Source organism: Monodon monoceros, unplaced genomic scaffold (genome assembly GCF_005190385.1).
Source record: "Monodon monoceros isolate NGI ecotype Baffin Bay Population unplaced genomic scaffold, NGI_Narwhal_1 Super_Scaffold_13, whole genome shotgun sequence".
NCBI classification, from domain to species: Eukaryota; Metazoa; Chordata; class Mammalia; order Artiodactyla; family Monodontidae; genus Monodon; species Monodon monoceros.
In genome coordinates, this window is record NW_021703769.1 from 55,615,648 (window position 1) to 55,643,478 (window position 27,831).

The 27,831-nt window shown below is 51.0% G+C and overlaps 1 protein-coding gene and 1 pseudogene across 12 annotated transcripts; one reads left to right on the forward strand and one right to left on the reverse strand.

Moving 5' to 3' along the window:
* Positions 1-4,730: 4,730 nt before the first annotated feature.
* Positions 4,731-4,943, reverse strand: LOC114893710 (annotated as a pseudogene).
* Positions 4,944-9,966: 5,023 nt separating this feature from the next.
* Positions 9,967-27,553, forward strand: METTL22 (methyltransferase like 22). Of its 12 annotated transcripts, XM_029221433.1 has the most exons (12): positions 10,011-10,051; positions 10,617-10,758; positions 12,888-13,054; positions 14,614-14,970; positions 19,025-19,065; positions 19,154-19,298; positions 22,116-22,187; positions 23,569-23,622; positions 24,601-24,681; positions 24,861-24,963; positions 26,049-26,217; positions 27,456-27,553. In XM_029221433.1, exons 3-12 carry the CDS (start codon positions 12,901-12,903, stop codon positions 27,519-27,521), a joined length of 1,242 nt encoding a protein of 413 aa, XP_029077266.1. In that variant the 5' UTR covers positions 10,011-10,051; positions 10,617-10,758; positions 12,888-12,900; the 3' UTR covers positions 27,522-27,553. The 12 variants fall into 12 exon arrangements, 7 of the variants coding, with proteins under 7 accessions (XP_029077265.1, XP_029077267.1, XP_029077266.1 ...); XM_029221432.1 differs by lacking the exon at positions 10,617-10,758 and having other exon boundaries at positions 9,967-10,051; XM_029221434.1 differs by lacking the exon at positions 10,617-10,758 and having other exon boundaries at positions 10,003-10,047.
* Positions 27,554-27,831: the final 278 nt, after the last annotated feature.

A 27,831-nucleotide genomic window follows, 5' to 3' on the forward strand; every position in this document is an offset into this window, starting at 1 on the left:
CTGGGCACTGGCCTTCGGAGCCCAGGGGACACCAAAGCCTTGAGGCACCAACCAGCTGAGACCACCCGCTAGCTTCCTAACTGGGTACCACAAACTAGGGGGCTTCAACAACAGCAATTTCTTCTCTCACAGTTCTGGAGAGCAGAGGTCTAAGATCAAGATGTCAGAAGGGTTGATTCCTGCAAGAGACTCTGAGGGACGCTCTGTCCTCTGCCTCTCTCCCGGCTCCTGGTGTGGCCAGCAATCTTTGGTGTCCCCTGGCTTGTAGACTGGTCACTCCAATCTCTGCCTCTGTCTTCAATCACCTTCTTCTCTCTGCATCCTCTCCTCTTTTTATTTATTTTTTAAATATGTATTTAATTTGTTTATTTATTTATTTTGGTTGCATCGGGTCTTAGTTGCAGGCTCATGGGATCTTCGTTGAGGCATGTGAGGTCTTTTCATTGTGGTGCGCAGGCTTTTGTTGTGGCACTCAGGCTTCTCTCTAGTTGTGGCGTGCGGGTTTTCTCTCTCTAGTTGTGGCGCGCAGGCTCCAGAGTGCGTGGGCTCTGTAGTTTTGGGGCATGCGGGCTCTCTAGTTGAGGCGCATGAGCTCAGTAGTTGTGGCGCACGGGCTTAGTTGCCCCGCGGCATGTGGGAATCTTAGTTCCCCGACCAGGGATCAAACCTGCGCCCCCTGCATTGGAAGGCGGATTCTTTACCACTGGACCACCAGGGAAGTCCTCTTTTTATAAGGACACTTGTCATTGGATTCAGGGTCCACCCTAAATCCAAGATGATTACGTCTACAGAGACCGTATTTCCAAAGAAGGTCACATTCGGAGGTTTCAGGTGGATATGAATTTTTGGAGGATGCTTTTCAGATCACTACAGATCCTTAATTGTGTGATTTTAACACAATTAAAAGGGCATCTGCAGTCCTGTGAGGGCCACAGCAGGCTGTGGGAGATATGAGAATTGGCTGGGTTATCCTTAAACAATTCATAAGAACAGCAGCCGAGATACTTCATCGCATCCCTTTTCTCCATGCATCCAGGCCCAACATCTAATAGGCAGCACCAGAGGCTTTCTCTAGGGTCACTCTGCTCACCCACGGCCAACCAGAAAAGCCAAGAAATTAGCAGCTCTAACCAATGACTGAGGGATTTGGTGTATAAATGCCCCAGCACCCACACCCTTTGGGTGAGACAACTCAGAGGCATGTGTTTTACACTGGTTCCAAGAGTTCCCCAATAAGACTAAACTCCAGGAAACTGGAAGCTTCATACTCAGCTGGGGCTGGAATATAAAATTATGCAGCCACTTTGGAAAACAGTTTGACTTTCCTTAAAAGATTAAACATAGTCACCAAAAGACCCAGCAATTCCATTCCTAGGTAGGTAGCCAAGAGACATGAAAATGTATGTCCACACAAAAACTTTACATGAATGTTCACAGCACCATTATTTATAACGGCCAAAAAGTAGAAACAACCCAAATGTCCATCCACTAATGAATGAATAAATAAATGTGGTCTCTCCATACCATGGAATGTTGTTTTGCCATTAAAAAGGAATGAAGTACTTATAATAACTACAAATGGAGTATAACCTTTAAAAATTGTGAATCACTATACCATACACTTATATAAAATTGTACATCAACTATACTTCAATTAAAAAAGTATTCTCAGCCAAAGACACATGTTTTTTTGGGTTTTTTTGTGGTACGCGGGCCTCTCACTGTTGTGGCCTCTCCCGTTGCGGAGCACAGGCTCCGGACGCACAGGCTCAGCGGCCATGGCTCATGGGCCCAGCCGCTCCGCGGGACCAGGGCACGAACCCGTGTCCCCTACATCGGCAGGTGGACTCTCAACCACTGCGCCACCAGGGAAGCCCAAAGACATATGTTTAATCAGATTGGAGTTTACCAACTCATGTTTCAAAAAATTACACTGGCAACTTAGAATAAATTAATTTGACAATTGATAAGACATCTCAAAAAAAAAAGGAATGAAGTACTAATACATGCTACAACACGGGTAAACCTTGAAAACATGCTCAGTGAAAGAAGCCAAGCACAAAAGAGTGCATTTTGTAGGATTCCATTTATATGAAATACCCCAAAGAGGCAAATCCACAGACAGAAAGTGGTTTGGCATTTGCCATGGGAGAGGGCAACGGAGAGTGAAACGAAACAGGACACTATGGTGCTTCCCCCACCCCCATATCCTCCTGCCTTTTGTCTGTGGAAAAACTTTAGCCAAAGAATAAGTTTAATCAGAGAAGTGAGAGAATGTAGAAGCAAAGAAAAACAGTCAAACAGGACGAAACGATAATAGTTTAGTCAGTAAGCAAAGTCAAGGACATTTAGTTCCCTCTCAAGGGCTACAGATAATATTCTGAGCCATATCCTGTGAGCTGTCTTATAGTTACTGAAACCCTCACCAGCTGGAAGAAGTTAACTACATGATGACCAGGCTGTAGCCATGACATAAGCTGCCACAATTCCGAGAATTGGCCTCAAGGAAATGGGAACAAAGCGACCCGGGGAACTGAAGGTTAACTGTATCTAAAACCATCAATATGGTGCTGGTCAGACCACCAATGACCAATTTCAAGATGACTGTCAGAGCTGACTGTGCTGTTTCTGCATGTAGCCCCCTCCCTCTGCCTATAAAAGCTCTTGCCCCCTGGTTGTCAGTGGGGGGGAGTTGGCCTTTGGACAGGACTCTGCACCTCCCCCCAGTTGCTGGCCTCCAAAATAAAGCAAACTTTACTTCCCACCAACTTTGCCTCTTTATTGGCTTTTGAGTGGCGAACAGAGGGACCCCACTTTCAGTTACAGGAGGATGCTGATGGGCACAGTGTTTGTTTTGGGGGTGATGAACATATTCTGGAATTAGACAGTGGTGATGGCTGTACGATGTTGTGAATATACGAAATCCACCAATTTATACACTTTAAAATAGTGAATTTGACAGTATGTAGATTATATTAGTTCATTCAGGCTGCTATAACCGCATACTACAGCCTGGGCAGCTTATAAACAACAGAAATATATTTCTCACAGTTCTGGAGGCTGCAAGTCTGAGATCAGGGTGGCAGTGCGGTCAGGTCAGTGTGGCCTGTGTGACTGTCTTGTACCTCAATTGTCTTTTTCCCAAGGGTTTAACATCCATTGATGATTCTTATCTGGATCAGTCAGCATTAAGGTGACTTTAAAGAGTGATTTTCTATTTCTATTCATCCTTCCTTCTACAGTTTCTCACTGCAGTTTTCCATCCACCACCCTTTTAAAAAGTCTTTTAGTTTCATTATGAACTCATGGATTTTTTAACTGAAATAAAATTCACCATTCTAAAGTGAACAATTCAGTGGCATTTAGTACATTTACAGTGTTGTACAACCACACCCTCTATCTAGTTTCAAGCCATTTTCATCACTCCCAAAGGAGACCCCGCACCCATTAAGCAGTCACTCCCCATTTTTCCCTCTCCCCAGGCCCTGGCAACCACTAGTCTGCTTATGGTCTCTATGGATTTGCCTTTTCTGGATGTTTCATTATACGTGGAATCATGCAGTACGTGTGTGGTCTTTTGTGTCTGGCACATTTCACTGAGTATCATATTTTCAATGTCCATCCATGTTGTAACATGTATCAGTACTTCCTTCCATTTTAAGGCTGGCTAATTTCCCCCTGTATGGATAGACCACATTTTATTTATCCATTTTTCAGCTGATGGACATTTAGGTTGTTTCTTTTTGCTACTATGAATAGTGACTTATGAACATTCGTGTACAAGCACTGGCCTGAATGTTTGTGTCACCCCAAGAGGGCCTTCACCACAACCTGACCACGCTGGTACCCTGAACTCAGACTTCCAGCCTCCAGAATTGTAAGCATTTCTGTTGTTTATAAACCACCTACTCTATGGTATGCTGTTATAGCAGTTTCAGTGGACTAAGACACATTTGTTTTGAGTACCTGTTTACATAGATTGCTTTTATTCAATGTGTCATGTTTTATTCTTGCCAATAAATATTCATTTAAAGGCTCATATTGTCCCACATTTGACCAGTGTAAGCCCCTGTGCACTTTCATTTTTAAATAAATTTCTAACCATAGAAGTGATATATGTTGCAGCCCTTTAAAAATTAAAACAAAGTCCTCTCAAACCTACCTTCATCCCAGCCCCTATCCTGAGAGGGCATCTTTCCAGATTTTTTCTGTGTATTTATATAATATGCACATATCCTGAGAAAACATATAATTTTTTGAGTGTTTTCTGTTACTTAACTAATATTATACAGTATGTATGGCATCATAACTGGGTTTTTAAATTTTTTTATTTTAATTTTACTGGAGTACAGTTGATTTACAATGTTGTGTTCATTTCAGGTGTACAGCCAAATGATTCAGTTATACATATACATATATTCATTCTTTTTTAGATTCTTTTCTCATATGGGTTATCACAGAATATTGAGTAGAGTTCCCTGTGCTATACAGTGGGTCCTTGTTGGTTATCTGTCCTACGCATAGTTGTGTGTGTGTGTTCATCGCAAGCTCCTGATTTATGTAACTGGCTTTTTAAATTATTTATTTAATTTTTTAAATTTTACTTTTTTGTTTTATTTTTATTACAGAGTACAAAATACACTGCATGCTACACAATACACTGCATAACCTTCTAGCAGCGGTAGATGAGCATAACTGAGTTATTTTTCATCAATCAGGAAAATGCTTCCTTAATCAATGTTCTCCAAACCCTTTGGCACATAGTAACGATCAACTCCAGAAATGCGCCTATCTCTTTCCACCAAGTTCCACAGATACGAATAATGGGCAACCCTTTTTTCCTTGCCTCCATTAGTGAACCTGTGGATGCGTGCAGTGGCCATTCCCGGGATGAACAAGCACGCGGCCATGACGGCAACCCAGGGGACAATCTCGAACCACATCGTGACACCATCACCAAGGCCAAACACTTCCTTCCAGGCCCCTTAAAGGTGACCTGGCTTAACTAGCTTTTTTTTTTTTTTTTTTTTTTGCGGTACGCGGGCCTCTCACTGTTGTGGCCTCTCCCGTTGCGGAGCACAAGCTCCGGACGCGCAGGCTCAGCGGCCATGGCTCACGGGCCCAGCCGCTCTGCTGCATGTGAGATCTTCCCGGACCGGGGCACAAACCCGTGTCCCCTGCATCGGCAGGCGGACTCTCAACTACTGCGCCACCAGGGAAGCCCTAACTGGCTTTTTAAAAATCTAACAATATATAACTTGGTAAAATTAGTGAAATTGGTGCGTTCTTTAAGATGAAGAGATACGCTCAGATCAGCTCAAGAAGCACAGGAAAGTCGTGCCTGGAACTTTCCACATTCTATTTCACTCATTCTCACAACAACGCTTCAAGGTAGGTATTATTATCAGTACTCGAGAAATTAGAAAATTAAGTTTCAAAGAAGTAAAGTAACTTGCCCGAGTACCTAGCATGTGAAAAACTCCCCACAATCACGCATCAAATGAGTGACTATGATTACTGAGTGGCCGAGCTGGGATTTGAACCCAGCTCCATCGCACGCAACGGTCAGCTTGGTTTCTCTCAACGCGGTACCAGGAACCAGAGAGGCAATCACTGTGCATTTGTAGCAACTGCTGTTAGAGGCTGGTGAGATGCGGGGGTGGGGAGGTGTAGAATTATAATCACCTGCTCTCAGCAGATCCAGGGGAAGAGCTTTCTCTCCAGGAGGACAAAATCTTCCAGGGCCGATTGGGAAAACGCATCAAGCATTTAGTAAACGCATGACCTTTGGAAACGGGGCTGCTGTGAATACCCGGGCTAATAATGATCACCTGATAGCAATTTCCTGCAAGCTGGTTTCTTATCACACATCTGGCAGGCCATCCGCTTTCCTCTGTTGCATACGTGATTTGTCATTAGCCCAGGCAGTGGGGGTGATGTACACTCCGGCATATGGGAGTTAGCACAGGAACCCTTGCATCGCCAAGCCTCGGGGGAGACTCTCAAAGGAAAAGACGTGCCTGGGATGCTAGAAACGGCTTTTCACTCTAAGGCCCCATCCAACGCTGGGACATTTCAGAGACCTGGGTCTGCATCCCAGCTCTGCCACTCAGCAGCTGGCATTTTGAGCAAAGCACCTCACCTGTCTGAGCCTCAGGGGTGGTTGTGTATGTAACTGAGACTCAGGAACGCGGGGGGCCCTCTCCCCCTAACCTGCAAAGTTCTGCGAAGAAGGGCAGCTTTCCTTCCCCCTTATTCTGAGCATCTACTGCTGTGTTGCAAACCACCCCCAAATTTAGTGGCATAGACGATAATAACACTTTTGTTATGTTTATGGATTCTGTGGGTCAGGAATTCAGACGGAGCACAGCGGGGCTGGCTCGTCTCTGCACTACGATGTCTGGGAGTCTCAGCCAGGAGGACCCCCATAGCTGAGGTGACTCACACATCTGGAGGCTGAAAAACTAGGTCTGGAGCATCCCCTCTACGATATTTTCTATTATGGGTCAAATTATGTTCCCCCAAAAGATGTGTTCAAGTCCCAAACCTGTGAATGTGACCTTATTTGGAAATAGGGTCTTTGCAGGTAAATAAGTGAAGATGAGGTCATACTGGTTTAGGTAGGCCCTAATCCAATGACTGGTGTCCTTAGAAGAGGAGGCGATTTGGACATAGACACAGAGGGAAGATGGCCATGTGAAGATGGAGGCAAATGTGTCACTGAAATGCCTCATCTACAAGTCAGGGGTCACCGGGAGTCATCAGAAGCTAGGAGAAAGGCAAGAAAGGTATTACAAACTGCATATTTTGTAATACCTTTGTAATACCCCCAAATTAATATATAGAAGCCCTAACCCCTAGTGTGGCTGTATTTGGAGATGGGGCCTCTAAGAAAGTCATTAAGGTTAAATGAGGTCATAAGGATGGGGCCCTGATCTGATAGGATTAGTGTCCTTATAAGAGACACTAGAGAGCTTGCTCCCTCTCTATTCATGTACTCAGAGAAGAGGGCGTGTGAGGACACAGTGAGAAGGTGGCTGTCTGCAACCCAAGGGGCGATCCCCTCACCACAATCTGGCCATGCTGGCACCTTGATCTCAGACTTCCAGCCCCCAAAACTGTGAGAAAATAAATTTCAGTTGTTTAAGCCCCTCAACCTATAATAGTTTGTTACAGCAGCTCAAGCTAATACAGAAGGATCCTTCCTGAGAGCCTTTGGAGAGAACCCAGCCCTGATGACACCTTGATTTTGAACTTCTGGCCTCCAGGACTGTGAAAAAATAAATTCATTTTGTTTTAAGCCACCAAACTTGTGGTAATTTGTTACAGCAGCCATAAGAACCTTAATACAGTTCCATCATTCACATTTGCAGGGCCTGGCCGAATGGTGAACAATGGATTCAGCTGGACCTGTTGACCAGAGGGTCTACACCTGCCTGCCCCCTCAGACATGTCTGGGGCGTTTACCACCTGAATGAACTAGTATAAGCAATAATATAGTTGACCTGTGAACAACGCAGGGGTTAGGGGCACTGACCCTCTGCAGAATTGAAAATCCAAATATAGGACCTACTGTATAGCACAGGGAACTCTGCTCAATATTCTATAATAAGCTAAATGGGAAAATAATTTGAAAAAGAAAACAAAAGAAAATCCAAATATAACTTTACAGCCAGCAGATTCAACAAACCACAGATTGTATAGTACCACAGTACCTGTTTAGTGAAAAAAATCCTCCTATAAATTGACCCATGATGCACAATTCAAACCCATGTTGTTCAAGGGTCAACTGTTATAGTTTATAGGTGCTCTTGTCATTTCTTGAGTACTCATAGCATGCCGAGGATGATGCTAACTGCTTTACAAGCATTATTCCCTTTTCCTTTGTGGATACGGAGAAATCCTGCATAAGTTGCTGATGGGAACCAGCAGCTGCTCCTGCCTCCAAGGCACTCACAACCTGGTGGGGGAGTCACAGGTGCTCTGATGGAGACAGTAGAGAGGACCGGGAGGGCCCAGAGACTCATAGTCGTGAACTGGAGGAGGGGGAATCAGGGAAGGCTTCCTGGAGGAGGTGACCCCCAAGTAGGTTTGCCACTCTGCCATAACTTAGTGTAGAGCCCTCATAGCACATCTGTTTTGGGCCTCATGGATGATGGAAGGGACAAAGTATTAGGAACCAAGGACTCCCCAGTTTCCTGCTTAAGGAAGGGTCCCGGAAACTGCTCCGTAACACTTCCCTTTACATCCCATTGGCTTAATCCCTTTAGTTTAACCCCATGTCCTTGCTATTGCAAGGGAGGCTGGGAAATAGTCTTTAATTTGAGAGAGGTGTGTGCCCAGCAAAAATACTATACAACTATAGGAGGAGAGGAGAATGGATACTGTCCGTGTCTCAGGGAGGAAAGGTTAACGGGGTCCAAGTGGAGTTTGAACTTGACGCTGAGGATGACAGGAAGCCTGGGATGACCTGAATTACCTCAACATCTCAGTGAGGAGCTACCCAGACCCCCAGCAGCTCTCTGTCCAGCTCCCTAACACATCTGGGCAGCCCAAAGATGGGCAGTGACATCACGTCTGCTTTTGTCTACCCTCTCTGCACACCCCGTGAGCACACATTCCTCTTTCCTTTCTTCTTTCATTCGACAAATTGAACTTTTTGAGCAGCTCCTATGCACCAGGGAGTGCCTGGGTGGGGAGGGGTGGCTTTTTTTTTTTTTTTTTGGCCAGGGCCTGGGGATTGCAGGATCTTCGTTCCCTGACCAGGGATCGAACCTGGGCCCCCAGCAGTGGAAGCGCAGAGTCCAAACCACTAGACCACCAGGGAATTCCCCGAGAAGCGGTTATTTTAAATAGGATGGTCTGGGAAGATCTCACTGAGAAGAGGATGATGCCTTAGCACAGGCCAGAAGGAGGTGAGGGAATGGAACAAGGCAGGTGGGTGTCCTGGAGAGAAGCCTCCCGGGTGAATAGGAGGGAGCAGAGTCGGGTATGAGATGGGGAGGGGATGACTGTGAGAATACTGACTTCCTTCTGTCCAAGGTGGGGGCCTCCAAGGGTTTGAACAGAGGAGGGACGTAATCTGACTTTTGTTTTTAAAAGATGGCTCTGCCTGCTTTATTCTCACAAGCTTTTAGACAAAAAACCCAGAAGTGTCTACACCACCTTCCTCGGTGCCCTCCTAGCACCCAGACATCCCCTGGGAACAACCCAACCAAGACTAGAACGGGGTCCCAAGATGCCCAGCCGGCTCCCTCTGTACTATCCTGGGGAGTTCAAGAAACAATCTGTTTCCTTTAAAAACATTTATGTTGCTTGCTCACTCTATTAACCACCCCCTCATGTTTTATTCATGAAACTGATGTTGACCCTCCGTATGTGCATGTAAATGTGTGCACATTTTACATCTGTGGTCCTATGTGCTTGGAAGCTTACTTGAAGTGCAACAGTTGTATCAGATTTCATTTCCTGTTAGACGCTAATTAACCTGAGGTTCTTCATTCGCCTGGTGTTGGAGACTTGACGAGTGGATGAATGAATGAAACGAGTACCAGCTATTATATTGATAAGTACTAAGAGCAGGGATAACGATAATTAGTATATAGCTAGTATGCTGGTTAACATCACAGGCTCTAGAGCCCTATTACCCGGGTTCGAATCCAAGCCTTGTCACTCAGCTGGGTGACCTGGGGCGACCTAACGGCCCCCCTCTCGCAGACCCGTCCCACCCAGGCCGGCCACCCCATTAAACCAGGGCAGGTGAGAGCAGACCTGTGCAGGTGCGACACTCACCTCCTCAGGGCTGCACCAGTCTGCCAGCGAGGCTGGCACGCATGCGCGATTCGGCAGGTAGGCGTGGTCACGGGCGACGAGGAGGGACACGCGCGCAGGGGGTGGGGACACGCGCGCAGGGGGTGGGGACACGCGCGCAGGGGGTGGGGACACGCGCGCAGGGGGTGGGGCCGCGCCTGCGCAGGCTGCCTGCAATGGCGGCAGCTTGCGCCCCGTGGTGAGCGTTTCGGTTGGGACTTCAGGCAGCGGCCGGCGGTGGGTAAGCCCGTGGGAGAGGCGGCGGCACGCGGAAGGGTGCAGGGAGCCTCCTGGCACCGAGCCTGGCCTTGAAGTGCGGGCTCCCACGGGCCTGAAGCCTAAGTCCCCACTCAGCCTCAGTTTCCCCGTCTAAGCCAGGGTGTTGGGAGGAGTCCATGCCTTCCTCTGGGTTTCCGTTCGGGGTCCACGCAGCCCCCTTGGTTTTGGATTAGGAAGGGAGGGTGATGCCCGAGCTGTGACTGCAGTTTGAGAGGGCAATGCTTAGCTCGCCAGCTCGAGTTAAGGGAGCGGCAAGACAGAGAGAACGAAGAGCCCCGAGGGTCGAGGACCCTGGAGCCCCTAACTACGGCTCCGCGCCGCGGCCAGGGCCAAGTCTTTGCCCCACAGACCCGGGCCTCAGTGTCAGAATCCCTCCTGCTTCCTGATTGTTGATGACCTTGTGACACCTGGCAGAGAGAAAGCCTGGGAGGCGGGGAGGCATTTCAACCCCCAGATCCCAGCAAACTGCTTTTAGTGGGCAGTCCTGACAGGGTTAGGATGACAGCGTCTGCGTCTGGCCCCTACAGCCTTAGAGGAGCCAAGGACACTTGTCAGCTGCCCAAAGGAGGAAGCAGAGGTCCCATCTGCAGTCGGGGTGTCCTTTCCCTCCTCCCCAGTGAGAAGAGGGGACTGAAGCCCATCCAGCCCCAGCATTCCCAGACAGAGACTGTGAGTCAGCTATTCCTAAATAGAGAAGCTATTGCCTTATTACATCTTCCAGCACATCAGTTAATAATTATTCTTATCAACACTATAATGATAATATTTTCTATTGTCATTTATTGAGCACTTAATATGTCCTGAGCCCTGAAAATGATCATTGTCTCATTTAATCCTCACACAGACGCTGAGACAGGTACAAAGTGCTTCTGCATTCCCAGAGATCTGGTTCTAGGAAAAGCCCCTTAAAGGGAATCCACTTAACCTAGTACTCCATTGTAGAGTGCGTTTCCTGGGAGACCTGTGCAGGTTGGATTTTAAATTTGAAATTTCAACTAGAAATTAAGAATACGGGTTTGGCTTTTCTCTGTATTTAAGAAAATTTGGTATGCGATTGCAATATTTTCCCCCAGGATCTCTTTCAGTCCCGGGAGAGCCAGATCTGTCTATAAAACGATTGGTCATGGGAGGTCTAAGATGTATTTATACTGGATACTCTTCCTGGATCCATCCTATTTTTTCCAGTCCACATTGGTTGAGGACTTTTGCCTGAGGGTCGAGCATTTCTTCTCCATTGCTTTCATTGACACCATGAAATCCTGCATCCGTTTGCCAGATTCACAGGCTCACTTCACAAGCCACTTGCTTTGTGCTGGCTTATAGTGTTAGATAGGAAAGCCAGCCAGCAAGGGGTGACTCTTTTATAAAAATGTTTGTGTTGGTACAACTTTTGCTACCCCGTGGAAAGTACTTAAATGTAGGCACTCCAGTTATGTGGACTCAGATTGTGGACAGCCTGGGTTATGACGATCCCATTTTCCAGTTAAAGAAATGGAGGCCCGAGAGGTCTCATGACGTGCGTGGAGCACACACGTAGTGCACACACACACCCAAGTAGGGACAGTTCCCGTAGGAGGTCAGGGATTGTGGGCAGGTTTGGGTCAAGCATCAGAAACCAAGGATTTATTAACAATTGCTGCGGACCAAGGGCTCTGCTCAGCACTTAACACCCTTCCCCCACATATCCCCCCTCATCCCCCCACCTACTGCCAACCCTGCAAGGTGAGAATGTAGCTGAAGAAACGGGTCCAGAGAGGTGGAGTAATTTTCTCAAGGTCATGTAGCAAGGAGGTAGGAGACTGGGTTTATCCCTGCTCTGCCCAGCATCACAGCCCAAGGCTCTGTCTGCACGCGGCTGCTGCTGTTTAATGCTTTTTGATGAGGTGGAACATTTGGATGGACGAAAAGCCTTCCTGGTTTTGACCACCTTACCTCCAGCCTGGTTTTCCAAATTTTAGTTATTGCTGTGTCGCCTTCATAATTTTTCCACATCTGTATATCACCTGTACAGTGATTCCCTTAGTTGCTTTTCCTTTAAATCCACTCACTTTTTTTAATTTAAAAAGAAGGTTTAAAAACAAATGATATATGGGCAGCTGGGGCTAACTTCTAGAAGAAAAAGGTTATAGGGAAAACAACTCCTAAATGCAAAGCATAAATTGTGATTGAATACTGGTTTAGGAAAAACTAGCTGCAAAGGACGTTTGGGTGTCAAATGGAGAAAATTGATTATGAACTGGGTTTTAAATGGTATAAGGGAATCGTTCATTGTTTTAGGTCTGCTAATGGTCTTATGGTTATGTAGGAGCATGTTCTTTGGAGACAGATGCTGAAGAATTATTTAGGGGTTAAATGATGTGATGTCTAGAAGGTGCTCAGTTCAGGGGAGAAAAAACCTAGATAGACGGATCGATTTATCACGTGAAAAAGCATTAACGATCATTGAATCTAAGCAGTGGGTATATGGCTGTTTATTATGCTATGCCCTCAACTTGCTATTTGAAAATTTTCATAATAAAAAAATTGGAAAAAATAAAAAAGGAAAGGAAAACTTTATCAGTATAAATGGAAATGTAGATCTCTTGCCATAAATAAACGATTACTATGAAAATGAACACAGTGCAAAACAAAATAACCGTTCTAGCTGCATTCTTTTCCCTTGCCAAGGCTCTGAGACTTTCTCCTTCAGGAAGAATTAAGAGAGGATTGAAAAGGGAGCTCTCTGCCACCTGGCTGGGGTCGTTTACACTGTTCCCCTCTGGGACCTGCTGTCCTGAGGACTTGCTTTCGCCTCTTAGGTGCTGCTGTCCCATGGTTGATGGGGAGCCCAGGCCATGGTTGCCGTCTCCCTCCCCGGCTATGGACGAGATCACCTTCAAAAGCGACACCGTGCTGTCAGACGTCCACCTCCACACCCCAAACCAGAGACATCTCATGGTGCGGCTGAGTGGCGTGGGGCAGCCCGGTAAGGTCCCTGCACCCCAGAGAGCCCATTGTGTTTCCTGCTTTCTCCCAGAAAAGATTGGGAAGACTGGATTGTTTAGCTTATCCTCACACCACTTCTTAAGTGCCCTTGTTTCACTGAGCAAACCCCTGTGCTTTCCCGAGCACCCGCTGTGTGCCAGACCTGGACGCGATGCTGGGAACGCAGAGGGAATGAGTCAAGCTCTGCCTGGGGGAGCCCACGGGCCAGTGGGGGAATCGGGGCCCGGGGACTCCCCCAGCCCACTGCCCCTACCCCCGGCTGACTCCTCCCACCAGGGCTCCCTGGTTTTTCTCCTGCACACACTCCCTCACTCCTCTCCCCAGCATCCCAGGGGGTCCTTTGAAAAATGCAGATCATACCACTGCCCTGATTTAGACCCTCCAGTGGCTTCCCTTGCTCTTAGAAGGAAATCAGAGCCCTCACTTTGGCCTGCGAGGCCCAGCCCCTGCCCGTGTGTCCACACTTCTCTCTCCCGCCCTCGCTGCTCAGTGGCCACTTTCTGCCCCTTTCCGCCCCTCACACACTGCATGTACCTTCCTCTCTGAGCACCTTTGCCCTTGCTTTTCGCTCTGCCTAGAACGTTCTTCCCTCCCTGGCCGCCCTCCCCAGCTCCGATCACTGTTGTATTTGCTTGTTCTGGTGCAGTTCATAACTCCCCTTTCCCTCATGTCCCAGTTTGGATTCCTGGATTCAGGAAACTGAGGCTCAGAACAGATAAGCGAGTTGCCCCAGGGTCAGACAGTCGGGGGATGTGGAGGACTCTGGCCCAGGACACCCCCTGCCTCCAGCCCAACTCTCCCGGCGCCCACACTCTTACCAAAGCCTGTCCCAGTGACTTTCTGGCCGCCTGGTGGTGAGGGACACAGTATCCTTGTCCTCACTTCCAACCTTAAGGCTGAACAGTGAGGAGGGCAGAAGCGCAGGGGTTGAGTAGACCGGGTTTGAATCCTGCCTCAGCCACGCCCACAGCTGTGTGACCTTGGTCAGCTCACGTAACCTCTGAGCCTTAGCCTCCACATCTGTAAAACAGAGTGACACTGGGACTTCCCTGGTGGTCTGGTGGTTAAGACACCGCACTTCCACTACAGGGGGTGTGGGTCCCATCCCTGGTCGCGAACCAAAATCCTATAAGCCGTGTGGCGCAGCCAAAAAATTTTTAAATAAAAAAAAAAATAGAGTGACACTGCCACTTTCATAGCCGCTGTAAGGAGTAAATGCGGCCTTGTGAGCCGAGCACCTGCAGTGCAGGTGCTCATCGGCGGGGCTCCTCTGGAGGCTGCAGCGTCACAGTCGGATCAGACAGACCTTTGCTGCTGGTTTTATGATATTTCCACCTGGCCTTTCTTTTTTTTTTCTTTTCAATTATGGTTTATTTACCGGATATTGAATATAGTTCCCTGTGCTATACAGTAGGTCCTTGTCCTTTTTTTTTTTTCACCTGGCCTTTAAAACTCTTCCCAGGTGGAAATTGAGGAAGGGAAATAGAAAAGGAGACGGTTTAGAAATATTCTGCTTTTGTGTTTTGTCTTGCCTTTCAGTCTTCCTGTCCCAGTTCAAGCTTCTGTGGAACCAAGCCTCTCAGACAGACTCGGGGGCTGAGGGTGGCAATCACAGAGCCCATCACGCAGAGGTGACTTCTCCCGCCAGAAGGAGCTGCAGCAGTGAGGGAGCCTCCCTCCAGGCTGGGGCCGACGCCACCAGCCAGGAGGGGATGGCAGCTCAGCTGGACGAGGATGGGGATTTGGACGTTGTGAGAAGACCACGGGCTGCCTCTCCCTCCAAGCCCTCGGGGCCTCCGAGAGACAAGGTACATCCCATGATTCTAACGCAGGAGGAAGATGACGTCCTGGGAGACGAAGCACGAGAGAGTGGCCCCTACGATGTCATCAAAATAGGTAATAAAGGGCTGCTCACCTGCCGCCAGGCGGCGCCACAGCGTTGGTCAGGGCACAAGGCTGCTGAGCACGGGCCCATCCGGGCATCTCAGGGCAGGACAGGTTAGCAGAACCGGCGTCCAGACACTGGGAGCCAGTAGTGCCGCTGGCAGCAGGGGAGCTTGCCAAAGTGCTGTCGGGTCACCCTCCTGCTCCAGACTCTTCAGTGGCTCCCCATTGCCCTCGGGACACAGTACACATGCTCAGCATAGCTCCAGGGCCCCTGTGTGAGGTGGCTCCGCCCTCCTCTCCAGCCTCAACTCACACCAGCCTCACCCGCTCAGCCTCTGTGCGCTTTCTCCCTGCGCACCTCTGCTTCTGCCTCCTCCTCAGAGGGCTCGCTCCCTAACACATTCCTGATTGTACAAGTCCCAGCTTGGCCATCCCCTGCTCTGGAAGCTTCAGTGCTGCTGCCTCCTGCATCAGTACTGTGATCCTACGTAGCATGCCAGGGTGTGGGTCGGGGTTGTTTGTGGAAGATTTGGCCCACAGGAGCCCGCAGCAGGGAGCCATGGCAGATTCTGGAGCTGGAGCAGGGCAGAGGGGGAGGGAGGGGGAGGGAGATCCAGAGTTAACCTGGAGGAGTGTGTGGGCCCATCAGATGGGCTGGGAGCTAGAAGCTGGGAGTGTGGGGGGTGGAGGAGGCAGGGATGCAGTGGCAGGAGAGGTGGGGCGGAAGGAGGTTTCAGCAGGCACTCAGGCAGGGCCCAGAGCATCCATGGCCGGGCATAGGGGCAGGCAGAGGGCTTTGGTGACTCAGGGACTTTGATGTTTGGAAATGCCAGGAGTGGAGAGCAGCCAGGTCAGGAAGGAAGCCAGAGACGATGAGGCACCTATAGTGCTTTGATGTTCACCTTCATCATCTCACATAGTCTTCTCAGCCTCTCTGAGGGGTGCTACAAATGAGGACGTGACGAGCCCAAGGCCGTGCCGTTTGGGGGCAGGGAGGAAGGTTCTGAGTCCGTGTGATCCATCTCCACAGCCAGGACCCTGGCCATCCCCAGCACTGCTGTGATGTGAGTCTGTTCACTGAGATGCAGGGTCCTGGATAGTGCCTGAGGTCCCAGGTAAAGGCCTCCCCCAGCACTGGCCTGGGTTGCGCATATGGGGTCCACTGGGTGCTCTCAGAAACCCAGACAGAACAGCAGCTCTGATAGCCGTGCGGTCATCCGTTCAGCAGACGGTTACCGAGGGCCTGCTGGGTACCAGGCAGGCTGGTTCTAGACCACCCTGGTGGGGGCTCTACCCTGTTTTCTGTGGATTACCTCTGGTCCTCATGGCCTTTCCAGGGATGAGTATTCCCATTTCACAGAGGAGGGAACTAAGGCTCAGAGAGGTTGAGGAACTTGCCCAAGATTACACAGCTAGTCAGTGGCAGAGCCTTGACTCACACTCAGGTCCATCTGACACCACAGCCCATGTTTCTTACCCATGTCACGTGATCAGAACATTGGAAAGTGTTATTCGTGGGGGTCGATGACTGCTCCTTTCCCTCAGCCGTCACTTAACTGGCCTCCCTGAGGAGGGGGGAAGCAGACTTCACAGCGAGCTGTTTGGCCTCCAGGGCGCATGTTTAATGTTCCAGGAATTTCCCATCCTGCAAGCTGAGAACAAAGTCCCACAGGGCAGGGTAGGGTCAGTGTGCCGCCAGCTCTGCCTCGCTGTGAAGCCCCATCTCACAGCGCCTGGAAGTTCGCCCTCCTTTTTGGCTCACTGTCGCTCGGTCCCTACCTGCCCTGAGGGAGGAGAATAGAAAGGTCATTGAATACCTGAGCTTAAGCAGTAACTCCTAACTATTCCATCCGCAGCTGTACACTCACATCTGTAAAATGTGGCACAGGGGAAGGGGTCCTGGTCTCAGGATCCTGTAGAGCTCCTCCACCCCTCACAAGCCAGGGGACCCCGGACAAGTATCCTGCCCACCCAGAGCCTCAAGTTTTTGGACCTATGAAAGGGGGTTGGGGAAGCTGCCCTCCCTGGGTTTTGGTGGTGATTTCATAAATACTGCCCCGTAAGTGCTCCTGCAGGGCCTGGTGCAGAGCAGGTGCTAAGCAGGTGTCCCTCCCCTGGCCACCCTGTTCCTCCCATTCGTAAGCCCAGCCTTTTTTTAAGGTTATAGACCCATTTGAGAAACTGATTAAAATAAAATTCTCTTAGGGGGAGGAGAATGTGTTTTCCAGACTACTTCCAGGGATTGTCAAAAATCTAAAGTTTATCCACGAACCTGCTAGGAATCCACAGACCCAAGGTTCAAAGTAAATTATGATCATTTTCCCCATTTTATAGATAAACTGGGATGCAAAGAGAACTCAGAGGAGGCAGGGCTAGAACTTGGGCTGTCGGATCCCAAGTCACGTGCCTTTTCCATTGGCCTGTGACTTGGGCAAGTACGTTAACCTCTCAGAGTTCAGTTTTCTTGTCAGTAAAATGGGTATAATCTCTGGTTGTGAGGAACTGAGAGAGATGGCACATGTAGAGTTCTTAACACAGTGCTTGGTGCATAGTAGGTGCTCAAAAAACGTGAGCTGCTGTCAGCTTTCATTCCAGGGGACTGATCTGAGTGTGGAGGAGGGAGACGGGCTGAGGAGGAGAGTCTGGGTTCCTGCAGGTCTAGAGACAGCCCTGGTAGGGGCAGGGTACAGCTCAGATACTAAGACTGTCTGTCTAACCCCATTTGCCAACCCTGGAGTTTCTCGTGTGTTCCTCAGGCTGGGCTTTTATGTTCTTAAGACGCCACTGGAATTGTTTAAATATAAAGTGTGACTTTCCTCTGGGGCAGGAGCTCTCTGCCCTTGACCCTGGTTAGGGAGGCCATTGAGCCCATGAATGAGGTGATGTTATTTCTGTATCTTGTAAAGGAGCAAACTGTGGCTCTGGTGCTGAGAAGTTCAGTGACTCACGCCACCGGCCAGACTGCGTGACTGAGCCTGGCTCACACGCACGTCTTTCTGAGCTCAGTCCATGTTCTCACTCAAGGGAAGCTGAGCACCCCTTAAATGCAGCTGGAGGCAAAACTTAAGTCCACGGGCCCCCTCGGAGAAAAGACCAGGCATAGACGACTGAGGTCCCCGTGGGAGGGCACCCCTGGCTCAGCCAGGCAAACTGGAAGGAGACAAAGAAAGATGGGAGGAGGGGAGACGCGCACCCCAGCCGGGGGCCAGTGGGCCAGGGACAGTATGCCGTGGGGCTGCAGAGACTGGGGAAGAGGGATGGGCAGGATGGGGGAAGCTGACACTGAGGGTCCGGAGCAGGGCTGGAAAGCGAGGAGGCCTCTTCTCTCAGGCACGTGCACACTCATACAGACACAGACACAGACACACACCCCTTCAGCCTTGCTGTCCCCTCCCCCCGCCACCCCCGCTCCCTGCTCCCGGTTTGAGGTGAGCCTGGGGTTTGATGTGAACTAGTCTGCCGTGCGTGTGTTGTGTTTTGATGGCCATCACCATCTTGCTTAAAGATACGAGAGCCGGTTCTTATTTAACAGGAAAAACGTTTGCCATCATTCCCTTTTCTCCTTGATCTCATAGTTCTGTTCTCCACCTCCCCCCAACAACCAGCACCAGATTTTGTCCTAATGTATTTTGTGCTTGAGAACACTCCCTAACATACTTATTTTTCATCTAAAAAGGATATAATCTGAAACTTCCTTTGTTAGCTTCTAGTGTGGTTCTGAGTGTAAGAAAATATTTTGGAGTGGGTTGTGATTATTATTCCCGTACAGTTGATCAAAAGAACATAAATATAGTATGATCGTAACATGTGGTTACCGAACATAAAAAAGTGGAGTGTGGGGTATGTGTGTTTGATTAAGTTGGGCCAGGTCCTCCTGTGACCCGAGTCTCTGGGCTGCGGGCAGAGAGACCCAGGGATCTGAATGAGAGTGACGCTCACACGCCCCCTCCTGACTGTAGCCTGGCCTGTGTTTCTCCTGCCTCCCCCACACCCCGTCTGTCTCTGTTCTGTCCATCCCCGTTTTCACGGTGGCCCTTTCTCTCTCGGTTTCCGTCCCGTCCAGAGCACACCATGGCCACCCCCCTGGAGGATGTTGGCAAGCAGGTGGGTAGGTCCCGTCCACTTCCCACGGCCCTGAAGGGTCTCTCGGGAGCCGCAGGCCACCTTTGTTCCTGGTCCCTCTCCCCTCCAGGTGTGGCGGGGCGCCCTGTTCCTGGCGGACTACATCCTGTCCCAGCGGGACCTCTTCCAGGGTCGCACGGTGCTGGAGCTCGGGGCGGGCACCGGGCTGGCCAGCATCCTCGCGGCCACCGTGGCGCAGACCGTCTACTGTACAGGTAACGCCCCACCGTCTCAGGCTGAGGGGGAGTAGGCTCTTCACAGAGCGTGTGCTGACTAGATAAAAAGTGAGGCAGGAAACTGGACACTGGACCTTGGCTGCTCTTGCCTTTGCCCTCCTCTTTTGCTGGTTTTCTCCACCCTTCATTGTTTTCTCAGCAGTGTGAGGATGACCCAGCAGGACCAGCGGGTGCAGGACCAGTGGTTCTGCTGGTACCTCTGTTCACACCCCCTCAAAAGAATAAACATCTCAGAAAACCATGAGGAATATGCCTCTCATACGGCTTAAAAACAAGCTTCTTTTTTTTTTTCTGATTATGGAAATCTTGCCTACTCTCTGTGGAAAATTTGTAGAACAGCAAATAACATTTCCTCATAATTTTACATTTCCCATATAAATTCAACAATATGCAGTTCATTGCATGCCCACTACATGCCAGACACAGTTCCAGATGCAGGAGACCCAGGAGTGAATGAAACAGATCAAGTCGCTGTACTCAGGGAGCTTTAGAATCTATTTCTTAACGTTCGTATATATATTTTTACAAGTTTTTTCCTTTTCCTTTGTGTGTACCTATTCCCAAACAATAGCTAAAGTCAAACTGTATATATTCAGTGCTGTATCCTGCCAAAAATGTCAAAAAAGGGAAAAAGCATTTTCCACTGTCATTGAAAATTACTTATAAATGACTTTCAATGACCAGGTAATGTTTTGTCCCTTTTTTTTTTTTTTTAACCATTCTTATATTACTCGACATTTTGGCTGTTTTCATATGTTGTGTTTTGTTTTGTTTGCATTTGTCTATTGCACTGCAACAAATACCTTTGTGCATCATTGATAATCCTTAAACTAGATTCCTCGAAGTGGGTGGGACCTTTCTTAAGCTTTTGATACTTATGGTCAAATGATTGCTTTTTAAATTATTTATTTTGAAATAATATTAGGTTCACATAGAAGTTGCCAAACTAGTATAGAAAGTGCCATGTACCCTTCACCCAGCTCCCCCAGTGGTAACATCTTCTATACCATAGTTTGGGGATCACACCAGCAAATTGACACAGTGCAGTACTGTCAGCTACACTCCAGATTTGCCGACGTGCTTTTTTAGGGAGAGTATACCAGTTTATAAGAAAGTACAATAGTATCTTATCAGGTAATTATTGTTAGTGTCATTATGTTTTAAATCTTCGATATCTGCTAGGCAGGAAGTGGTGCTGCTGATGTGCTTTGCGTTTCATCGATTCCTAGTTGACGTTTTCGTGGCGCACGTCTTTTGCTTCTGAGCTAGGAAAGGGGAAGCTAGGGGTGGCCTGGGAGTCGGGCGTACTTTTCAGATACCCTGCATAAGCCACCCTGTTTACTCCTCCTTGACAATTCAGTGTAAATCGCCAGTGAACTTCTCAAGAGTCAAGCCATAAAGCAACAGTGCCTAGCGCCTGACAACAGCATCTAATCAAGTTATCTTACCCCTGAGAGAGATTTACTGGAGAGGAAGAGAGCTTGCATCCTGTCAGCACATTCCAGTTAGTAGAGCCTTTTCATGAGCATCAGCGCCTTTAACCTCACAGTGACCCTGGGCAGTCGCCGGGGAGCCTGTCACCATCCCCTCCATCCAAGTGGGCAGGGTAAGGCTGAGGTCAGGGGGCTGGGCGAAGGTCACATACATGGCTGCTGGCTCACAGCACGGTGCCTCTCATCACGTGGGGGGCTCAGGCTGTTTTCTGTGGAGCAGGGTTCTGTGGGCTCCCTCGGGGGCTGGCCAAGGGGTGGGGGGGCAGCCCCAGGGCTCTGGGTCTCCCACCGCCGCTCAGCCATCGCTGCTCCTCTCGTATGTGCTTGGTGTGTTAGAATCCCGCACAAGATCTGTTTTGACAAAAAGTACCATAAAGGCTTAAAAACTGCTGACCCAGTCCTGTGTTGTCAGGCACATACATCAGTATTCTCTTTACCCAGTGGCCCAGGAGAAGGGACAGGTGCGGCCCTTCGGTGAGCAGAGCCACACACACACACATCCCCGGCTCTGCATGGTCCCTGAGGTGGAAACGATGGTCCAGTCCCGGGAGGTCTGCAGTGGGCGGGCGAATGCCATTCACAAGACCCCCTGTGCCCTCCACATGCACGCTCTCCTAATGGGAAGTTAATTTTGGCAAAGCACTTCCCCCACTGCCGTCAAGGATACACTGTGCTACAACTCAGGTTTGCTCAAGTGACAGGAACCCCCGTCTCATCAGAGCAGCAGGTGGCTCGGGAGACGTGATGGCGGGATGGTGAGTCAGGCACCAGGGTGCCTGCCTCCAGCCTGCCTGAATGTGCTCTGTCTCCACCGATCACATCCAAATGCCCTCCTGGCTCCGGTCAGTTTTCTGGGGTGTCAAAGAGCGAGGCTTGTTGGAGCCAGAGACACCTGGGTTCAAATCCCAGCCCTGGCTCTGCCCAGCCACGTGACTGCTGGAGTCGCTTTGCCTGTGACGGGACCGTGACACCAGCTCAGGGTCATTAGAAATATGGAGGGTGGATTCGGGAAGTGTGTGCATGTGTCATATGCTCTAAGGATGCTGGGAGTTCTCACCCTTCCCTGGAACGCAGAGTCTGTCCCCACCAGGACAGTCTTCTCTGTTTTAAGGCAGAGATCATTAGAAAGAGCCTTAAGGTGAAGATATTTCATTTTAGTGTAAAACACACAGGAGAAACTTTTGTTTCAATTTTGCACGTTTCTGCAGCCGTGCTGTTGGTACCAGCTCTCTCCAGGCAGAAACACAAAGATAAAAGTGTCGTCACGACCGGCACCTTATGACTTGCCCTTCTGTCTTTCCAGATGTCGGTGCAGATCTCTTGGCCATGTGCCAGCGAAACATTGCCCTTAACAGCCACCTGACTGCCGCTGGAGGTGAGGCCCAGCAGGTCCCCGCCCGGGAGGGAGGTTTCCCTGTTTCGCAGGTGAGACAGACACCCAGAACCACGACACTGGGAGGCGGGGTTCTCCCTGCGTCCCTGGACACCCCGGTAGTGGAGGGATGGACGTCTCGGCTTTGTGTCACTTCAGATGCTTGACGGCTCTGTCCTCGCCTCATCTCTTCCCACGCCCACAGCCACGTCCTACCTCAGCTCTCTCCTCCCTGCAGGTCGCAGGGCCCTACCTGGTCTCCCCAGCTCCTGTCTGAGCTGCCCAAGCATCCAGAGTGACCTTTCTAAGATGCAGCCTGACCCCTTCACTCCCCACTGAGCATCTTCCGGGGGTGAAGTCCAAGCTCTTCCTCTGGCTCCAGACCTCCTGGTCTGGCCCTGGCCGGCTTTTCCTGTCTCCTGTCCTGGCAGCCCCGCTGTTCAGCCCTGCATCCAGCGAGCCACGGGCTCACTTCACATGCTCTTCCCTCTGCCCAGAGCGCCCCCGCCCTGTCGGCCTGACCATCAGATTCCTGCCCCGCTGCAGGAGTGAACTGCCATGAAGGAGGAGCTGCCCGGCCAGGCCTCCTGCCCCAAGCGCGATCTGGGGCGCTCTTCTGGACTCCGACCGGGTCATCTGGCCCCCCAGGCTTCAGAGCCTTCAGAGGTTTCTCATTGCTCTCGGAGTACAGACACAGCTCCTTGGCTTCTCCGGACCCCGTGGGGCCTGGCCCTTGCCTGTCGGCAGCCCCTTCCCTACAGTGGCTCCCTCCGCTCTAGCCATCCTGGCCTTGCTGGAGGTTCCATCCGCTTGGGGCCTTTGCTCTGCTCTCTCCTCCTGCCTGTTTCCTCTCCCTCTTCCTCCTGTCTGTTCCTAATCATGCTCAGACGTCCAGGCAAGATCACAGTCCCCTTACAGACTCTCCTTACACCTTGAACCATGGTATTTTGACATTTGTTTGTGGGACTAGTTGATTGGCATCTGCCGCCCCACTAGACCACATGCTCCGTGAGGTCAGGGCCCTGTCTGATCCCCTGTGTCATGTTTGTTGAATGCCCAGGGCACAGCAGGCTGTCAGCAGGCCTGGAAGGAAGAAGTGGTGTGAAGTGCCTTCTCCTCAAAGCCTTCCCTGACACCCATCGACACGAGAGCCCTGTCCTCCCGTGCACCTGGCACGTCCTTTTCATATCAGTGTCTGCTCCCTGCTGGTCTCCTAGGACAGGGACGTACCTCATGAATCTCTGCTCCCTGGGCCGACACCGGGCCTGATGCTCAGCACTCAAAAAATGTGGGATGGATGGATCTTGGTGTGTAGTGGGAAGTTTTATCTTCTTTCCTAACTGTGTTCAGAGTTTGGGGAGTTCCACTTGTGTTTGTTTTGCAGGCGGTGTGATTAAGGTCAAGGAACTGGACTGGCTGAAAGACGATCTCTGCACAGGTGCGTGGCCTCCTCTGTCGTGTCCCAGTTGATTCATTGGTTCCTTGTGCTGCCCCAGGCCATCAGCCCTGTGGCCTTGACCGCCCAGCAGAGTCCTAGCTCCGTTGGCTGATGAGTGACAGCTGCCATTCTTGGTGCTGCATGTCAGGCACCCTACACTCATTCTGTCATTCAGACTCACAGTATCACTGTCCAGTCGGTCCTATAGTCCCCAGTTCCGGGGAAGACTGATGCTCAGAGAGGTTCAGTGCCTGCCCAGGGTCACAGGTACCTAGCAGGTCAGGGTGTGAACCCAAGTCTGGGACTCCAGGGCCTAGACCGTTTGCCTGCCAGGAAGCAGCTTCCCGCTTAGCACCCGTCCTCTGCCTGCAGCAGGGAGTTGGCCCCAGGGGTTCAGGGGCTGCTGGGTGGGGAACATTTCTAAATTTCTTATGCAGACTGTTTCAGACCTGCACCTTTGCTCTTTCTTTGTACAAGAACTTTTCTTTTCCCTGTCAGATGTCAGGTGAGGAAAATCATTGCTTGTTGAGGGCCTGTCACCTAGCAAGCACCTAGCACACTTGAGGTCCTTTGGTCTCCCCGACAGTCCTGTGAGGGAAGCATTGTTATGCCCATTCTAGTGCAAACACTGCAGCCCAGAGAGGTGAAGCACCTTTCTTGGGGTCACACAGCAAGTCCACGGGGGCAGGAATGCCATGGACGGAGGTGTAGATCGTTTTCTGCACAGGCTACTGGCCGAGTCAGCAGGTCAGACCCCCATGGATAAGGTAGCCGCCCCGGCAGAAATGGCACCTCCTGCCCTGAAGTTTTCCACGTGGGTGGCGGAGGCGCTGGGATTCGGGGCTGCCTGGTGGCGCCCACTGCACCGAGCTTACCCGACCCCATTTCTTTTCCTGAAGCTTCTTTCAGTCTGTCTCGGTGAGAGCTGGTGGCCCGCAGAGAAAGGGCTGAGCCCAAGGTGTCCTTCCCCTTTCACAGATCCCGAGGTCCCCTTCAGCTGGTCGGAGGAGGACATCTCCGACCTGTACGGCCACACCACCATCCTGCTCGCGGCCGAAGGTGAGGGCGCCTCCGCGGCACAGCTGGTGTCACCGCTCGTCGTCACGGGCCGGCTCCCACCACGGCTCCGTGCCGCTTTCATTCTGAGCGCTGTGGCTGTTATGTTTATCAAAGATTCCGTCCATGGGGCCCGCTGAGGACTCATTTCCTCTGATATTTGCCTGTTTTCTTCCCCGCAGTGTTTTACGACGATGACCTAACTGACGCTCTGTTTAAAACACTGTCCCGACTGGCTCACAGGTTGAAGAACGCCTCCACCGCCATCCTCTCTGTGGAGAAGAGGTGAGCTCCTCGCGGGGCCAGACTCTCACCTTCCAGATGCGTCCTCATTGGTGTCGTCCTCATCACTTGCTTATCCAGCACCTGCTGCGGCTGAGCCTGCTGGTCCTCTACACACGTGGCCTCGTTTAATCCGCTCACCAACCCCGTGTGCAGGCACTGCCATCCCCATCGCACAGCCGACGGGAGGAGGGCTGAGGCGTCAGGGACCCATCCAGGCTGTAGCTGGGCAGTGAGTGTGGCAAAGCCCAGACACATGTCCGCTCTGCACCCCGGGCCTCTGCCCTCGCCCTGACACAGAGCCCCTCCGGGGCGTTTCTGCCCGGATGTCCTGAAACGTTAGGGCTCTTGTTGATGGAGTGACCGTGTTGTGATAGACTCGGTGCTGGGCCCCCTGCGCACATTTTCCTCTAATTCTTGTGATAACCCACAGCTTTTCTGAAGGCAATTTAGAGTATATAGCAAAAGCCATAAAACCAAACACACTGATTTTTTTTTATTGGAGTATAATTGCTTTACAACGTTGCATTAGTTTCTGCTGTACAGCAAAGTGAATCAGCTGTGTGTATACATATATCCCCTCCCTCCCACCCCCCCATCCCAGCCATCTAGGTCATCACAGAGCATTGTGCTGAGCTCCCTGTGCTGTACAGCAGGCTCCCACTAGCTACCTATTTTACACGTGCGAACACACTGATTGACCCAGCAGTTCAGCATCTGGAACTGGCCCTGAGGAAGCGATCCCAGCCGTGCACAGAGCCGTCCAGATGGACACATCTGTTGCAGCGTTGTTTACACTGATGGCCTCCAGGACCCCCTTCAGGGTCCACGTGACCAGTGGTAACGTGTGGACCCGATCACTCGGGTGGAATTTTGGGCACATGCCTTTCCCTCTCTGAGCCCCAGTCCCCACCTGAGCGGAGGCCGTAGCCGGCCCTACCTCCCAGGCTCTCCTGCAGATGCCGGAAGGCCGCGCACTGGCGCCCAGCATGAAGGAGGCGCTCAATTAAAATCCAGCGCCGTGACGGGAGGGAGCCACAGAGCCTCTGGTGGTGACAGGTAGTGTGTGTGTCGCGGCTTGTGCGCAGGCTGAACTTCACGCTGCGGCACCTGGAGGTCACGTGCGAGGCCTACGACCACTTCCGCTCATGCCTGCGGCGACTGGAGGGGCTGACCGGTGGGCGCCTGCGCTTCGCAGTGGAGCCGGTGGACGCTTCCTTCCCGCAGCTCTTGGTCTACGAGCGCATCCAGCAGCTGGTAGGTGTGCCCGCCCGCCCGAGGGCAGCTTGCTCTGGCGTGAGGCTGTCGGCTGGAGGAGGTCGTGAGCCAGCCTCCAGGTCCAGCCCGGCCCGCGCTCTCCCCGCTGACCCCGACGCTGGGCTCTCTCCAGGTCCAGGAGGACCTGCCTGGCCAACGGTCACTTGGCCTTAGAGCACTTCCTCTTGCCGCAGGCAGTGCAGACTCCGGGGGAAGCGGGGGCGGGGGGGGGGGGGCATTGCGTGTGGATTGCTCTTGACTGGGCCGAAGATCTTGATGCAGGAGCCCCAGTGCCGACGGCCACGTCTTCAGTGTGAAAGTGTGTGGCCTCGTGGCCTAGGCGGGCTTGCCTGATGGCCGATGGCCCGTCTGACGGGTCAAGTGGGGTCCCATCACATAGGCCTCTGAGCAGTAACCCCAATGACATGCTCTAGGTGCCGGCTGTCTCAGCGAGAGACAAGGTGAGTCCCGGCCAGGAAAGGGCGGGGCTGGGGTTAATCACTTCCTATTACAGTTTTAAAACCAGCACTAGGGGGAAATCTGGAAAGTCAGAAGACCCTTTAAAATCCCTTAAACTTTGTAGGAGCTGGATTCGTATAAGTCTCAAGGTCTTTCGTTCTCTTGGCCTCTTGTCTGCAGCTGCCCTTTGTCTGGGTCTTTGGAGACCCGGCCTGGCTCTTAGGAGGGGCCTGCTCAGCTCGCCCTCCGGTCCCTTCCACCAGCAAGCATGGCATTGCGTTCGTTCGTGTGTGCGGTTCCATGTGCGAGGAGGGCCTTCCCTTCATCGCTCCGCAGCCTCTGAGCTTCCCAGGCCCTCCTAGTGAGGGTGCCAGGCTCCCACTAAGAACTTGGCATGTTTTGTACCTTCTCCACCTGCCAGCATTAAGAGGAGCATCACACAGCCAAGAAATCAGCTCCTCACAAAATCCAGCAGCTGTGCTGCACGGCTCCCAGAATGGAGAAGGTGTGCGACTTGTGGCCATTCTGGTCCCTTTGACAGTGTGGCAGCCTCCTGCTTCTCAGATCAGTGCCAGGACTCAGCATCCAGCTCCGCCTCCACGGAACAGCCCAGAGCAATAAAAGCACCAGGAGAGGCTCCCTGCTCTCACAGTAGCTTTCATGCTGCCCGTTTTTCGTGTCTTGTTTGGGGCTTCTCTTTTGCTGATTACGTCCCTTTATGAAATCGTGAAGTCTCATTTGCACATCTCGGAATCTCCCCCTCTCTCTGTTTGCTGCAGGAGCTCTGGAAGGTCTTTGTGGAACCAGTAACAGAACCCATCGTGTCTGCCGACACAGCTTCTTGACTGTTCTTGTGATGTTTCTAATAAAATTGAAAGCTCACAAAGTAATGTGCTTGAGATTTTATTGTTTAAAAAATACGGCAGGTGGGCCTTGTGTGACCCAATGCGGTTTTCTGCTTCCCAGCAGCAGCCAGAGAACGTTACTGCCCTAGGCTGGGAGTCCATTTGGTTGCATGTGGTTTTTGTGCTGCGGGCTTGGAGTAGGTGTTGCAGGGTGTTTGAGAGCTGCTTGGTCAAGCTGGGCGGTGTCCTCAGCTTGGTTCCGCTGGAGCTGATGACCTTACCCAGGTGCTTCCCTTGGGGCAGGGGCCCC